The 15118-nt window shown below is 45.3% G+C and overlaps 1 protein-coding gene across 1 annotated transcript in view; it reads right to left on the bottom strand.

Annotated features, from left to right (window-relative positions):
- The window catches only part of LOC126100545 (UDP-glycosyltransferase UGT5-like), a 120151-nt gene extending 105648 nt beyond the window's left edge, over positions 1–14503 (bottom strand). The window contains exons 1-2 of the mRNA XM_049911163.1: positions 14409–14503; positions 2824–3070 (exon numbers count right to left, since the gene is read on the bottom strand). Coding sequence (XP_049767120.1) covers positions 2824–3070; positions 14409–14414 — 253 coding nt within the window. The 5' untranslated portion in view covers positions 14415–14503. The remainder of the gene's footprint in view (positions 1–2823; positions 3071–14408) is intronic.
- Positions 14504–15118: the final 615 nt, after the last annotated feature.

Raw genomic sequence — 15118 nt, 5'->3', positions numbered from 1 at the left:
GACATATTTAGGTGATTAACATGATTACAGGTCAGTGTAGGCACGAGACAAGGAAGTGAAAATGTGAAATACAGGTACATTAAATATCCTATGTGACCGCCAGAAAGTTGAACCCAAACACGCAAACGTGCACAGGTGCACAGGTGCCGGATGCCAGTTTGTGGGATGGAGTTCCACGCCTGTTGCACTTGGTCTGTCAGTATAGGGGCGGCTAATGCTGGACTTTTAGTCCCATAATTTCACACATCTGCTCGACTGGAGCCAGATCTGGTGATCGAGCAGGCCAAGACAACATGACGGCACTCCGTGGAGAATGTTGACTCACAACAGCGGTATCCCCTTGGAAAACACCTTGAATTCTGTTGATGAATGGCAGCACAGCAGGCCGAATCATCAGACCTACTTACAGATCGCAGTCAGGGTGTGTTGGATAACCATGCTCCCGCTGTCATTCGGAACCACACCATAGCCCATAACTCCACGTGTGGGTCCAGTGTCTCTAGCACGCAGACAGGTTGCCTGCGGCTCTTCAGTTGGGCTCCTTGTAACCAACAGACAGCACTCACAGGCAACGAGACAGAACCGGCTTTCATCAGGAAACACAGTTGAGGCACGTTACCACCCTGCCCTCCGGTGAGCTCTCGCTTGACACCACTGGAGTCGCAAATGGAGATGGTTTGAGGTCACTAGGGCGTCTGGTTCTCAGCTGCCTTTGAAGTAACCGATTTGTTACAGTTCGTTGTATCACTGTTGTGCCAACTGCTGCTGAATTACTGCTGCAGAGGCAGTACGATGCGCCAGACCCATACCCTGGACACGGTTGCCTTCCCTGTCAGTGGTGCCACCACGTGGCCATTCAGAGACCGTGCACTCTCGCGACACCGCTGCCAGCAGTCATGTACAGTGGCTACATTCCTGCCAAGTCTTTAAGCACTACCGGAGAAGGAACATCCAGCTTCTTGCAGCCCTATTACAAGTCCTCGTTCAAACTCAGTGAGTTGCTGATAATGGTGTCTTTGTCCCCTTAAAGGCATTCTTGACTAACATCGACTCACCATGCCCGCATCTCGTGGTCGTGCGGTAGCGTTCTCGCTTCCCACGCCCGGGTTCCCAGGTTCGATTCCCGGCGGGGTCAGGGATTTTCTCTGCCTCGTGATGGCTGGGTGTTGTGTGCTGTCCTTAGGTTAGTTAGGTTTAAGTAGTTCTAAGTTCTAGGGGACTGATGACCATACATGTTAAGTCCCATAGTGCTCAGAGCCATTTGAACTATTTTTTCGACTCACCATGTCCAATCTCAAAGATACCTAAAGCTCACGATTGTTGCAGTGTGTATTGAAAGGAAATATGAATGGACGTCTTCTTTCAGATGTAGAAAAACCGCTACCAACTTTCGCTTATGTCCACAACTCCTTCTTGGTGTTGAGATTTTTTTCCCTATCAGAGTATTTTTGACATGGTCGGAAATATAAGCGCAGTTCTTGTTGTGTACACAGTTCTGCGTAGTCAGCGCGTACACAACTTCACCACTAGAGCGCGCCCCGCTAAGCGCAACAGCGCAGGCGCAGCGCTCGTCCGTCTCCGCACTACGAGATGGCGCTGCCTTAGAGACGGACCAAATTCTGCTTCCGCCGATCCGCGTATTAATATGTAACGCAGCCAGTGAGATTGCTGCTAACATAGAACCTTTTCTCCTCGTGGATCACACTCGCGCAGTGATACCTGAACGCGCGAGGTATTATAATGGACCTCCGATTAGTCGGTCTACATTTTTCTGCACCAGTCTGTACCAGTCTGCATTAGTCTGTACCAGTCTATAGTCCAGTTTCAGCCTGCGCCTAATAAGATTACCATATTCCTGTACATAGCCATGAAGAGAAATGTATACTTTGTCAAGTATCAGGGACTTGTGAGAATAAGATTAACGTACCAAGACCAAAGGAACTTCAGATTGTCAGTTGTAAATAGCATCCAGAATCAAGTTACGTAATGTCTATGCTTTTTATTATTTTAATAAATGTGTGTGAAAATGAATCAAGTTCTGTTTAAAGTTGGTCACCGTCAATCTGCTACTCTAAGTGTGCAAGTGGAATTTCTATCATCTGACCTAACGGCAGAAGATAAACACGCCATCAGAAGACCACGAGACATATTGCTGACACTCGCCTACTTCATTAGAGCGACAAGTCAAATAATCTGATGGTGTGTGTACCGAAGGTCTTACAGAACGCACACCACAGTTCTCCATGTGTCTTCTGAAGCTTTCCACCACTTAGGTCCTAGACGTGAGGGGACAACAGCGACATTCGAACACTTGTCTTCACAAATCAACACCACTGTCATTTACTTGCGACGAACTCTTCTTCTCGCTTCCCGCGCCCGGGTTCCCGGATTCGATTCCCGGCGGGGTCAGGGATTTTCTCTGCCTCGTGATGACTGGGTGTTGTGTGCTGTCCTTAGGTTAGTTACGTTTAAGTAGTTATAAGTTCTAGGGGACTGATGACCTTAGATGTTAAGTCCCATAGTGCTCAGAGCCATTTGAACCATTTGAACGAACTCTTCAAAAACCTAAAATAATTGTTCAACCAGGCAGTATTAGAATGCTAGAAGAACTTGTCTTGAGGCATGTTTATGAAGATCGTGGAGAACCAAATTCGAAACTGTAGTGCACAGCTATGGAAGGTAGATAATCTTGCACAGAAATAGCCTTACTACTAGGAGTATGGAGGTAACGCGTCAGGCTCGTAAATCTGATTGCGTTGATAACATTTTCTTCCCACAACCAAGACTAACGGAAAGGTTCCAGTGCTAAGTATGTTGCTTTACCGTCTTCATTGATGGGGTTCGGTATGAGGATCTCGGTCCAGTTGCCCGCGGTGCTGCCCTGGCTGGAGGGGAACGTGGTGACGGCGGTGATGCGGTGGCCGCGTCGCTCCAGCGCCCTCAGGTAGGTCTCCGCCAGCACCCACTGGCTGCGGTCTCCAGACTGGAAGAGGCCCAGCACCTCGGCCGCCTCCAGAGCTGGCACCAGCAACCCTGACGCCGCAAACAGTAGCAGTAGGGCCGCCCTTACCTGTAACGTGAGAAACAAGTTAATGACAGGCAACGAAGTACAGTACATTTGTAATAAATACAGAACCAGGAACCACTGGCTCATATGAAGTCATCATCATAATCATCATCATCATCAGTGTTCTGCCTAAAGGCAGGTTTTCACATGGTAGTTCTCCAGGCTGTCCGGTCTTCTGCCATCCTCTTCAGGTCTGCATAATTTCCTCTTCCCTTTATGTCGTCTATCACCTTGTATCTCCTTCTTCCTCTCAGTCTTCTCCCACGAACCAATCCCTCCAAAGCATCTACTAGCAAGCACTCCCTTCTCAATGAATGTCCCAACCAGTTCTTTTTCCTTTCTCTTGCAACCTTCAGCAGGCATCTTCTCTCACCAACCCTTTCCAGTACTCTTTCAGTACTCACTCTTTCCATCCAGCTTATTCTCTCCATTCTCCTCCACATCCACATCTCAAATGCTTCTAACCTTTTTTCGTCCTCTCGTCTTAGCGTCCATGTTTCTGCCCCATATAGTGCCACACTCCAGACAAAACATTTGCCAAGCCTTTTCCTTAGTCCTTTATCTAATTTTCCACATAAGAGTCTCCTCTTTCTGTTGAATGCCTCCTTCGCTATGGCAATTCGAGTTGTCACCTCCTGGTGGCATCTCAAGTCTTCAGTTATTGTGCTTCCGAGATATTTAAATTGACTTACTTGGCTAATGGTAGATTGTCCTATTTTAATATGAAGTGGAGTTGTACAATTTGTGGAACCCTGTAAAAGCAACAGGTGAACAAGATCACAACAGAACAGTGCACTTGTATGTCAAGCAATATTCTCTCTTGTATGCCCAGAGAAAACAGTTACATCCTAAACTGAGTTACTGAAGAAATGCCTAACAAAGTGAAGCGAGCATGCAGCTACTGATATTGGCTGTCTACATGAGAGGTGTATATCAAGGGGGCAGAAGAATTTTCTCCAGAAAATGAGTTTGTCTCACTGCACAAGCAAAGGACCAAAGCCAGTTCTGGCACACCCTGCATTGCTGTCAGATCTCACCCCCCTCCCCAGACAAGGTTAAGGTCATCCCTCCCCCACCCCATTCTCCACCCTTCTACATAAATTACTTAATGTATAAATGGAGGGAAATTTAGAAATGTTAGATGGGTTTTCTCCCATTGACTGTGGGTGCTGGCACAGTTAGCAAAGCTGCCAAATTTCTGGGACCTTTATCAAGTAATGTACTACATCACTACTACAATTTATAACCTTCATCTTTATGATCTATTACCTTATTGGTACAAGTTAAGAGCCAAAAATGGTTGCCAGATGTTCCCTTTCATGTCCCTCGACTCTTAAAACTGCCATTTGATTTCTGTACAAATTGTAAATAGCCTTTCGCTTCCTGTATTTTACCCCTGCCACCTTTAGAATTTGAAAGAGAGTATTCCAGTCAACATTGTCAAAAGCTTCCTCTAAGTCTACAAGTGCTAGAAACGTAGGTTTGCCTTTCCTTAATCTTTCTTCTAAGATAAGTCGTAGGGTCGGTGTTGCCTCACGTGTTCCAACATTTCTACTGAATCCAAACTGATCTTCCCCGAGATCGGCTTCTATCAGTTTTTCCATTTGTCTGTAAAGAATTCGCGTTAGTATTTTGCAGCTGTAACTTATTAAATTGATAGTTCGTTATTTTTCACATCTGTCAACACCTGCTTTCTTTGGCATTGGAATTATTATATTCTTCTTGAAGTCAGAGGGTATTTCGCCTGTCTCATCCATCTTGCTCAACAGATGGTAGAGTTTTGTCATGACTAGCTCTCCCAAGGCCGTCAGTAGTTCTAAGGGAATGTTGTCTACTCCCGGGGCCTTGTTTCGACTCAGGTCTTTCAGTGCTCTGTCAAAATCTTCACGCAGCATCATATCTCCCATTTCATCTTCATTTACATGATGAAGATGAAATGGGAGATACGATACTGCGTGAAGAGTTTGACAGAGCACTGAAAGACCTGAGTCGAAACAAGGCCCTGGGAGTAGACAACATTCCCTTAGAACTACTGACGGCCTTGATAACTATTTACTTACAAATTATACGAAACAGACACATTTTTGGAAGTTTTATGTCCTTCAAAGTAGCCACCAGTATTGTCCATAATGCATTGCCAGCGATGTGAAAGTCGTAGGATTCTATTGGCAGTACCAGTTGTAAACAAATAGTTGCGGCTATTAACGTTGCAACCCTCTCATTTAAGGCCTACACAATGTAATTAAATAAAAGTACATTTTCTATTATGAATGATATACTACTAGTAATGTTTGTCACCAGAAATATGGTTTTGACAGAGTTTCTTTTATTATCGAGCCAGAAATAAGTGAACAGCAGTTCGCTTCTGGGCAGTCCAAAAGCATCCACTGGATACCGACCAGCACAGCGCCGCGAAACGGCATCGAGAAGGCGCTGACCTGCGCGGCAGTGGAAAGACCGGCCACCGCCACACCTCCAGGAAGACAGGCAGGCTGCTCAGCGCCCCCCGTCGACACCGACTTAACCAGCCGCCCGCCGTTGGCCGCTCCAGTTCGGTCGCAGACTTCGAGACCATCAATACTAATACTACGACTTTACTTAGCCTGAATTCTGCGAGTAGTAATAGTGTGTAATTTAATTGCATGTAGGAGGCACAGGAAGCATAATTAAGCTGCTTCATTATGAGAAATTTTGTAAATTTGTGGTAAGGTCTTATGGGACCAAACTACTGAGGTCTTCGGTCCCTAAGCTTACACACTACATAATCTAACTTAAACTATCTTACGCTAAGGACAACGCACACACCCAAGCCCGAGGGAGGACTCGAACCTCCGACGGGGGAAGCGCATGGACCGTGACAAAGCGCCTCTGACTGCGCGCCTACCCTGCGCGGCTAAAGTTATGTTTGTTTCCTTTTTTAGAAATAAATTGTTCCATTAATTTTAAAATGTTGTGCACAGATCGTTTTGGATTCCTGCCACTGTCCATCGCAATTTCTCTCCTTCGTTGTTTGTGTCAGTGCTGACTCCAACAGTAGTCGATACGTTTCAATCTGTTGTATCTTAATAACCTGTCAGATGGAACACACATACCACGCGCAAGTGCGAAGCACTAATAATGCAGGAGGTATCGAAACAAAGCATGTACTAATCGCAGTGGAAGAAAGGGATGCTGTGTTCGGCGCCAGCATAAATCGAGTGGGTTCGTGCGTAGCAGGGAACTGAAATCGCGCCGTTGCCGCAGACTGAGCGAAACTTCTGTAAGAGGCGATACGGCAGTACATTGTTTGACATTGGACTACCACTCAGTATTAAACGCAAGGTAAATATCACAGTAAATAAATAATAATTACCTTTATAACCATTCATCTTAGAGAATGATTGTTTCTCTTATGAATGTTGCAGTTCCAATGACTGTTCCACGGCATATGTGATACACTTTCTAATCAGAACAATGCTCTGCAGTCTCGATTTGGACTGTAGCAGAAATAAATGAGGATAACTAATTTCTATACAGCTGACACAAAAGATGATTTTCTTTTCAATATTCCAATTTTTCAGGAGAGTGGATTTAATTTATGACGAACAAACTTCAACTTCTTTCACAAAATATAGAGATAACTGGTGGATGTCGATGTCTTGTTGTCACGATATTTCGGTGTGTGTTCGGACGGGCGTCTGGTGGGAACTGAAGAAACAAGTCTAACTTGTGGATGTAGTCGTAAGCCACTGAGTAGCAGGCGCATACACTGCAGGGGCTTAAATCTAGGAGGGCCGTGTACTCTCAGCTTTGAGAATCCAACTATCCTGGCAGCAGGTAGCTGAAGTTTGGCAATTTACATGAAACTTTATGGAACAGCCAGCACGATGGGAAAATTCCATAGTCTGCTGAAATTTCACTTGGCTAGTGACTGTAATCATTAAACAGCCCTAACTCCTTACCTACTGGTAAGTAAGGGGTTAGTGCGGCCTTGGAATGGAAACGTTTTGATCGCCATTATACCGGGTGAAGTGAAATTGGCGCACTCGGGCATCGCAGCGCGACTCCTCACGAGCCAATGATAAAAAAATGTCTCTCACCAAATTTTGTCTGGTGAGTACATCCGCAGAAAAAGGACGTTAAAAAGTGGCAGTCTGGCAACACTGTAATCAAATGTAAGGTAAGTATCTCTGTCAGCACCTGTCAGTCGTGCTGTACAGTTGGTGCACTGGATAAAGTTTTGGGTTAGCATGCAGGAGATCGACGGTTCGATCCTGGGTTAGGGCGCATTTTTTATTTGCTAATTTCATTCGGTATCTCATTTATTTCACATGGAAGTGAAACATGGAGGATAAATAGTTTGGACAAGAAGAGAATAGAAGCTTTCGAAATGTGGTGCTACAGAAGAATGCTGAAGATTAGATGGGTAGATCACATAACTAATGAGGAAGTATTGAATAGGATTGGGGAGAAGAGACGTTTGTGGCAAAACTTGACCAGAAGAAGGGATCGGTTGTTAGGACATGTTCTGAGGCATCAAAGGATCACCAATTTAGTACTGGAGGGTAGCGTGGAGAGTAAAAATCATAGAGGGAGACCAAGAGATGAATACACTAAGGAGATTCAGAAGGATGTAGGTTGCAGTAGGTACTGGGAGATGAAGAAGCTTGCACAGGATTGAGTAGCATGGAGAGCTGCATCAAACCAGTCTCAGGACTGAAGACCACAATAACAACAACATCCTAAATTTACAAAAAAATGGTTCAAATGGCTCTGAGCACTATGGAACTTAACTTCTAAGGTCATCAGTCCCCTATAACTTAGAAGTACTTAAACCTAACTAACCTAAGGACATCACACACATCCATGCCCGAGGCAGGATTCGAACCTGCGACCGTAGCGGCCACGCGGTTCCAGACTGTAGCGCCTTTAACCGCTTGGCCACACCGGCCGGCTAAATTTACAACATTTTGCACCGCTGAACATAACAAATACGTGGTTAGTCAAATTAGAAACAGACAGTTGAAACAAATGACCTGTTATAGCACAGAATAACTACAAAAACTGTATCAATTTCGATATGCTAACGATGATACAGTAAAATAACACAGCATCTACTTGTCATTTATACTACATGTAATATGAGCTCTCAGACGTCGCGCATTAGCAACCAGTGACTATAATAATGTCCATATTAATGACCGCACGACCTTCACAACAGAATACGTTGTCCTCAGAACAACAGATGCTCAAAGTGACCTCCCTGCGCGTCCAAACACTGCGGCAACAGCCGGATCTTACAGCTCTGGACCCTTCGCAGCAAAGCTGCGTCCACCATAACAAGAGCAGCATGAACACGCGCCATCAACTCTTCCACATTCGTCGGCGGAATAGAGTAGACGCGCTCCTTCAGGTGTCCCTACAGGAAGAACTCCAGGGGCGGTAGTTGAGGTGAACGCTGTGGCCATACAACTGGAATTCCATGTCCGAGCCATTTTCCTGGAAATGTTCTGTCCAAATACTGTCGCACATTAATTCCAGAGTTTGGAGGGGCACCATAATGTTGGAACCATGTTCTCTGCGGTACATGTAGTGGAACATATTCCAGCGCGTCAGGCAGATAGTTTGATAGGAATGCATAATACCTTCGTGCAGATAACCCGTCAGGCAACATGTAAAGGCCAAAACACCTGTCGCCCAATATTCCGGCCCAGACGTTGATACCAAAGCGAACTTTATATCCATGATAGCAGGTGACTTGTGGGCTAACCTCACACCAACGGTGGGCATTGACGACACCCTCACGAGTGAATGCTGCTTCATCCAACCGTATTATGGTGTTCACAAAGTCATCGTTGGCCTCCTGTTGTTGTTGGAACCGTTCACAGAACTGCATCCGCTGATGGCGATCTGCAGGATGCAGGTATTGCTTGAAAGCATAACGATAGGGTTGCAGCCCATGCTCGAGCAACGCGTTAACGACCGTGCCTCGCGAGGCACGCAGCTGCCCTGCCACGCTACGTGCGCTTCGCTGGTGCTCTCGGTGTATGACCTCCAGAATAGCTACTCAGTAGCTGGAGTACGGGGTGTCCGTGGATGACCTGGGTCATGCGATGGTGGAAGGAGAGAAGCTGACTCCCGGAGGGGGAGCTCCAGATGACGAAACACAGTTTTATCTGGATAGCATTGACGAGAATATCTAACAGTATATTCACGAGCAACACCAGCCCGGATATCAGATGCACCAAGGACCAGAAGCATATCCACATACTCGTCGTTTGTGTATGCCGCACCGGTTTAGAGGTTTACAATGAGAAATTTCTGTACGCCTATACACGTACACTGGAGTCTGTCACGGGCGCGTTACGCCGCTCGCAACTAGTCCCTGTCTGGCAGACAGAGCTCAAATGGTTCAAATGGCACTGAGCACTATGGGACTTAACTTCTGAGGTCATCAGTCCCCTAGAACTTAGAACTTCTTAAACCTAACTAACCTAAGGACATCACACACATCCATGCCCGAGGCAGGATTCGAACCTGCGACGTAGCGGTCGCGCGGTTCCAGGCTGAAGCGCCTAGAACCGCTCGGCCACACCGGCCGGGGAGGACAGAGCACACAGTACAAACACGCCGTCAGTCCTGCGCGCTGTTCCACCTAACGTGCATTACACCTTTGACAAATATTGCCCTGCATGATTCATCCCGACAGCACTAACTGTGAAATGTTCGGTTTCGAATGACACTGTTTCCCTAATGGTAACAGTCGTGATGTTTCCGCAGTCCCATCGATAGAATAACGACAATAATAATAATAATAATAATAATAATAATGTATCGAGATACATACTAAACAACATGGGGCCAGCAGACTCTTGTGTTGAAAGGCATAATTAGTGGGACCATGGTGATGACACAAATAGTAACCGAGTTTCGACGTGATTCACAAAGCACGTTCCCAGTCCTACTGGTAACGTAAGGCCGTAACTAAATGTAATGGACCTTAATGAGCCAAGAATAACAGTTGGTACTATTCTGTGGGATCATTGCAGGAGGGTGCAAAGAAAACAGGTTTCGCAACTGGTAGATGAAGTGGTGCGAATAAATTCACGCCCACGACGTGGAAAGGGGTTCTTTCAAAGATGACCAATCTTCCATTTCTACGATTGTAGTATGTAAATGCAGAGGTTTTCTAGAGGACGCGCAGCATTCGCTGTTGAGGATTTCTGATGTCAGATACCGTACCACCTGGACTACATTTACAAAATACAAAACATATACCTCACCCCAGGATCGAACCATTGACCTCCTGCACGCTACCTCAAAACTCTACCCACGGCACCAACTGTACTGCAGCTTAACATGTGCTGACAGAGATAATTACCGTACATGTGGTAACAGTGTTGCCCGATTGCCACTCTTTAACGACCTTTTTCTGCGAATGTACCGCCGGATGAAATTTTGTGACAGACATTTTTTTTTATCGCTGGTATATCAGAAATCGCGCTGCGAAGCCCGAGTGCGCGAATTTCGCTTCATCCACTTTATACGGCAGGTCGAATTGTCTGGCGTAGCGGTAACAAATTATATACGGAAACATGCCTGGTGAATCAGTCTAGCTATCAGTGAAAACTGCACCAATATCGCCACAGCAGCTCCTGAGGTTCGCCTTTACACACAGACAGAAAGACACTCAGAGGGACTGTAATTTTTTGGTACGTAACGAAGATATGTGCACTGACTGGTCAAAAATATCCGAAAGCCTATTATCAGCGTAAATTAATATATTCTGTGTCGGCTTTTCGCCTTTATAAGAGCTCGAACTCTCCTGGGAATACTCTTAGTGAGGGATGTGGTTGTCTGGACAAGAATGGCAGCCCATTCTCCGTCAAGATCTGAAACCAGAGGAAGCTTTGTGTCCGCAAGACAATGCACCCTCTCATAAAGCAGCCTGTGTGGGACAATGGTTTGTAGAGAACGACATTTCTGAAGTTGTCTGGCCCACCCAGAGACCCGACCCATTGGAATGTTTTTGAGATCTATCAGAACGTCTACGTCTTTCCAGACGCCAAAGGTCAAAAATTTTAAGCACGCGGGTACAGCGCCGAGTATGGTGGAGATAGTGACACTGCAAAAGAATGACAAAAGGAGGTAGTGTGGGTGAGAGAGGAACCATTGGGAGTGAAATGCACTGTAAATCTCAACGGGACAGACGGAGACAGTGCGGGAGAGACACGAGCATAAAGACTGGTAGTCAGAGGGAGTGAAAAGCTGAAGTACGAAGAGAGACTGCGAAAAAGAATTTAGAATACGTCCGCACGAGAACATGTTTGGTGCAGGAGATGGCAAGAGAGTTGACGCAACTTCGTCTACGCAAAACTTATTTCTTTTTAGCTGTTCGTCTTTCAGTCTGGCCCGTTAGTGTTCTTCTTCGAGGCTTAGCCTAAAACAATATAGTCCCCGCATAATAAGGGAAATCGTAACTATTCAAAATGCACAAATTGAAACTTAGAACCTCAGTTGAAATTTTGTGGTAGCAGTGGCAAATGAATACAAATTCACTTCCGTTTACTCTTAGACAAAAGTAAGCGAAAGCACGACGCCAGTAAACTTGGTTATGTATAGTCTGTGTTGCTCTGAAGGCGTCTTTACTGCGACGTTTGTTTTCCGCTGCTGAAAACATCAACAGCCTAGCAATTAGGGCACTGTATTTGCCAGGCATCCGTGTGTTCCGTCAGCTGAACAATCGGCAACATTTAAATATGAACGTCCGTAGAATGCGATTACTTGAAACGTTATTACTTTTTCACGTCATTTCTACCATAGCACGTTATAGGTAAGCGTACTAGAACCTGGTAGCAGCGTAAGAGGAAGAGGCAAACTTTTCTAATGTGTATGTCTGTTTCCTTTTACCTCTCTTAACGGCTACGTACACAAATTATTTATTTGTGCACATTTACGGCAAAGCAGCCTTATATGCGTGTTTCGTTGGCCTCCTTTATGATTAATATTAAAAACTGGTCTTCAATTTTCAATGTTTACGTATTAATATTATGATTTTTCCTGTTACCAGTCCCAACAAATGTTACTATTAAATTTTATTTTTTGCAGAGCGCGCTCTTTAGGCATTAGGAGTATACAAGACACAAATTATACAACAATTCTACATACTTAATTAAAATCCACACATTTATGATAACTGAAATTTACCGAACAGTCCGCTCATAAAAAGCAGTGTTAGATGAAGGGCAACATTTTTTAATTTGTATATAACTGTAGTTTAAATTAATAAATTAAATTTTTATAGCTACCAACTACTACGCACCGAAAATCTCAAGAAGAAGAAAAACAAACACGTATCGCTTCGTTATCTAACAAAATGAAACGTAGCAAAAAAATGCTTCAAATGGCTCTGAGCACTATGGGACGTAACAGCAGAGGTCATCAGTCCCCTAGACTTGGAACTACTTAAGCCTAACTAACCTAAGGACATCACACAAATCCATGCCCGAGGCAGGATTCGATGCAGTCGCGCGGTTCCAGACCGAAGCACCTAGAACCGCTCGGTCACCGCGGCCGGCAAAACGTAGCACTAACATGTATTTAGACCGATAGCAGTAAAAGACAAATCTTCGTTTAATAACACAGATTATTCTTAACCAGTATAACTACAAATAATATGGATAGAAATATGGTCATGTCAAATCTAAATACTTGATTTTACACTAAATGAAGAAAACGGTTTCGCTACACACCACCCTGGTAGAGGTCTTAAATACCAGTCGTATCGTCTTGCACTTTACGCACTGTGCTAATGTGAAACTGACTAACAATGGAACTATAAACACACAGCGTCACTTGAACTCCTTCCAGCACCACCACGTACGATAGCGCGTCTGGCCCCAAATGTGAGAGTTTTACGGTGCGGCGAAGTGCAGTGCAGTGCGCCGCAGTACTCTTTAGTCAACAGACACAGTCAGTCACGAGACAGGTTTCTCCTGCCACTGACGGCAACTTTGCCGTTATATTTCACTACTTTTCCCACCCACTCGGATATTCGTCCACGTCGAAACGCCGCTTCCCGGACGTGGAGGTGCGCCGGCCCTGTATGGAGTCCGCCAGGCGAATTAACGATGTAGTTCGGTGGCTGTGGATTTCAGGCGGTTTTCCACGTCCCACCAGGTGAATACTGGTTTGGCAGCCAAGTCCCGCCTCAGTTAATGTAGAACTAGCTAAGCCTACAGATGCTGTCGTGTCGAAAGTTCAACAAATTTCTTTACGATCGTTTTGTGAATTTGTGAAAAACTATGGGAAATGTGTAAACAAAGTAAACATGAGAAAAAATAACGTATTTTTGATTAAGTATTGTATCTATTAACCATTCTATGGATATTCAGTTTGAGGAGAAGTACATTCGGAAGTACGCCAATCGGAAATTTCACATCCGGGATGAATTCTCGCACGTCTGTTGCGCCAAACCGAGTCATACGGAAGCAACTGTTCTGTTTCGTAATTTGATTTGTCTGTTCGGAATCTGTTCCAGTTCCGGGAACCAAAGAGCGCAACTTCAGGATCAGTGGCGCCACTTTGACTTAGCGAGTCGTGTAACAGAATCCACGATTACATTTCTGTACCCCAGTGCCTTACAATGTGGGCACACAACGATCGCCAACACAATAGCAGCGGATTGATCTGCTCTGTAATCAGCTGTCTTGTTGCAACTAAATGAAGCTTGAAGAGTATTCAACGCAACATTTGTTTGCGTTCTTGCACGATTATTTAAATTCATTGTCGCGCGCTTGGTCTACTCATTAAATGGATCTCCGTCGCCGGCCGCGGTGGCCGAGCTGTTCTAGGCGCTTCAGTCCGGAACGGCGCGACTGCTACGGTCGCAGGTTCGAATCCTCCCTCGGGCATGGATGTGTGTGATGTCCTTAGGTTAGTTAGGTTTAAGTAGTTCTAAGTTCTAGGGGACTGTTGGCCTCAGATGTTAAGTCCCATAGTGCTCAGAGCCATTTTGAATCACTTTCTTATAAATAACAATATACGCAGACGATTGGTATACTCACATTCCGTCCCGTGGGCTAACCCGTGAAACTAACCTTGCAAAATCCGTTACTCACCATGCCGAACCCGCGCAGATGCGGGCCAAGAACACGAAGAAAAGAACATTCCAATGCGTTTCCTGTATCTTTCTAACATATTTTACTACTCAGGTTTCTCGAGATCTAACACGCGACCTTTCTCAAGTTACGTACCCATTCACACCACCAGAATAACTTTTGACAACACTAAACGCAATCAGCCGGTGCGACGGAGCCAGTTTGACTGCACTGGTTCTCGCAAGCGTCAGGCGCCAACTTACTTCCATTGTGTCTCCAGATTCCTCCGTTCCTCTTCAGCCCGCGGATCTCGAGTTGTACTGAGGCTTCGCTACCGTTCAGTGAACGTTTGGCCTCGCGCGGCCAGACAACCGGCCCCACCAGATAGGCGAGCGCTGACCTGGACCACTGCAGATACGCGGGGGCGCAGATAGCGGAACTGCCTCTGCCGTGGCATCCAAACAGCAGGCTGCGTGGTTTCATGCGATGCGCTCCAAAGAGTCTCTCTGAGCGCTCCTCTACAGATGTGAAAGTCCATTGTCGGTTTCGTTGTACAGCGCACTGCGACGGTCGACCTAAATTAAAAAAGTGTACACAGGGTGGTCCATTGGTAGTGACCGGGCCAAATATCTGACGAAATAAGCGTCAAACGAGAAAACTACAAAGAACGAAACTCGTCTAGCTTGAAGGAGGAAACCAGATGGCACTATGGTTGGCCCGCTGGATGGCGCTGCCATAGGTCAAACAGATATCAACTGCGTTTTTTTAAAAATAGGAACCCCTATTTTTATTACATATTCGTGTAGTACGTAAAGAAATACTAATGTTTTAGTTGGACAACTTGTTTCCCTTTGTGATAGATGGCGCTGTAATAGTCACAAAGATATGGTTCACAATTTTAGACCAACAGTTGGTTACAGGTAGGTCTTTTAAATTAAAATACACAACGTAGGTACGTTTGAACATTTTATTT

Source organism: Schistocerca cancellata, chromosome 9 (genome assembly GCF_023864275.1).
Source record: "Schistocerca cancellata isolate TAMUIC-IGC-003103 chromosome 9, iqSchCanc2.1, whole genome shotgun sequence".
NCBI lineage: Eukaryota > Metazoa > Arthropoda > Insecta > Orthoptera > Acrididae > Schistocerca > Schistocerca cancellata.
The sequence above is the reverse complement of the archived record's forward strand: the minus strand, read 5'-3'. Positions and strand labels throughout refer to the sequence as shown.